The sequence below is a fragment of the Eimeria tenella genome, genomic scaffold, assembly GCF_000499545.2.
Source record: "Eimeria tenella Houghton genomic scaffold, Eth_scaff3210, whole genome shotgun sequence".
NCBI lineage: Eukaryota > Apicomplexa > Conoidasida > Eucoccidiorida > Eimeriidae > Eimeria > Eimeria tenella.
The window spans coordinates 1,715-3,527 of record NW_013543060.1 but is presented as its reverse complement, the minus strand read 5'-3'; the positions used below and the strand labels follow the sequence as shown (position 1 = coordinate 3,527).

The window sequence follows — 1,813 nt, the reverse complement described above, 5'->3', positions numbered from 1 at the left end:
GGAAGCACGGGCAGCTGCTGCTGCTGCTGCTGCAGTAGATTTTGCTGCTGCAGCTGGAGCGAAATCTACGGCAGCAGCTGTTGCTGCAGCTGAGGGCCTCTATTTCGGCTGCGGGTGTCATCGCGAACTATTTGCTGCTGCTTCTTTTGCTCTTGTCTTTGCATTTTCAGATAAGTAACTTCTTAAAAGTCTTTTAAATTTTAACTAATAAATAAATAAATAAATAAAAATCATAAAAGAAAATAAATAAGCTGAAAAGACGGTACAGGGGGCCCCCAGCCGGCTAGGGGCCCCGCATACGGGGCCCCAAGGGGGGGCCCCCAGGGGGCCCTGCAGATGCCGTTTGAGGGCCAAAGAACTCCAAAAAGAATTTAAAATGAAATAGAAAACAGTTTAATAATAAAGTGAGGCATTCTGGGGGCCCCTGGCTGGCCTGGGGCCCCCTGCGCACCCTTTTCAGGTGTGTGTACACCTCATTTCAGGTGTCTGTACACCTCAGCTCCCCCAAATGCTGCACGACCTCTTGATGGCCCTCGCGGGCTTTCCTGGAGACGTCTTCGTGCGTTATGAAGACCTGGGGCCCCCCGAGGCCCCTTCTGTGGGGAGGGGGGGCCCCGGGGGGGCCTCCAGGGGGCCCCCCGGGGGCCCCCTGCGACCTCTGGTGTCGGGAGGGGGAGGCTTTCGCCTAAATCCGAAGTTAAAAGGGTTCAGTGAGGGGGAGAGAGAGGCCCTAGAAAGGGCAGTAGCCCCAGGGTACGACTTGCTGCTGATTCGCGAGTTCATTGCTGCAGCAGAAGCAGCAACGCAGTCGCTGCTGCAGCAGGGGGGGGCCCCATGGGGGGCCCCCCCAGGGGCCCCTAAGGGGAACGCAGCCCGGCTTGCTGCTGGGGGCCCTTTCTCCGGGCCCTCCCGCGAAGCAGCAGCAGCAGCAGCGGCTTCCTCTTCCCCTCCCCCAGCAGCAGCAGCAGCAGCAGCAGCAGGGGGGCTCTACACTGCAGCACTTGCCCGGGCCTCGCGGGAACTTTGTGAAGTATATTTGTCAACTTTAGTTGCTGCTGAAGATGAGCTGCTGCAGCAGCAGCAAACCCCTCTTGCTGCACTTTCGCTGGCCCTCAAAGACCAGCCCCACAAGATGCGCGTTCTCAGGCAAATCCTGTCCCAAGTAAACCCTAAACCCTAAGCCCTACACCCTAAACCCTAAACCCTAAACCCTAAACCCTAAACCTCTACAGAAGACCACCCTCGCGAGCCGCAGGCAGCGCCTCAGCTAGCGGCTAAGCTCCCCGCTGCTTCGCGGCCGCCCCAAGGGCCTAGGGTTTAGCGTTTAGGGTTAAGGGTTTAGGGTTTAGGGTTTAGGGTTTGCTGCAGGCGTGGGGAATGGCTTTGTCTGCTGCTGCTGCGGGGGCCCCACTGCCTTGTGGGGTTTTAATGGACTTCCTTTGGAGGGGCAGCAGCAGCGGAGACCCTTTGGCCCGCGGGGTGTACGTACACCTCGTCCGTGCATGCGCAGCAGTCTTCATTTTCCAGGTACCCTGCTGCTGCTGCTGCTGCTGCTGCTGCTGCTGCTGTGGTTTCTGCGGGTGCGGGGGCGGTGCTGTTGTTGCCGCTGGTGCGGCTGCTGCTGCAGGCGCTGCTGCTGCTGCTGCTGCGCTGGCTTCTCGTGTCACCCCCCCCGACCTGCTGCTGCTGCTGCTGCAGCTGTCTTCGTGGCTGCTGTCGGGCCAGCTGCTGGACCCTTACGGGGAGTTCTTTATTGTGCGGCGTTCCGTGGGGGGCCCTCCGGGGGGCCCCCAGTGCCCTTTTCGCCCCGTGG

At 59.9% G+C, this 1,813-nt stretch overlaps 1 protein-coding gene across 1 annotated transcript in view; it reads left to right on the top strand.

The window, feature by feature from the left end:
• Positions 1 to 508: 508 nt before the first annotated feature.
• The window catches only part of ETH_00033595 (uncharacterized protein), a gene marked incomplete at both ends in the record, with an annotated part of 2,020 nt that continues 715 nt past the window's right edge, over positions 509 to 1,813 (top strand). Inside the window, 2 exons of the mRNA XM_013376208.1 lie at positions 509 to 1,162; positions 1,369 to 1,481. Coding sequence (XP_013231662.1) covers positions 509 to 1,162; positions 1,369 to 1,481 — 767 coding nt within the window. The remainder of the gene's footprint in view (positions 1,163 to 1,368; positions 1,482 to 1,813) is intronic.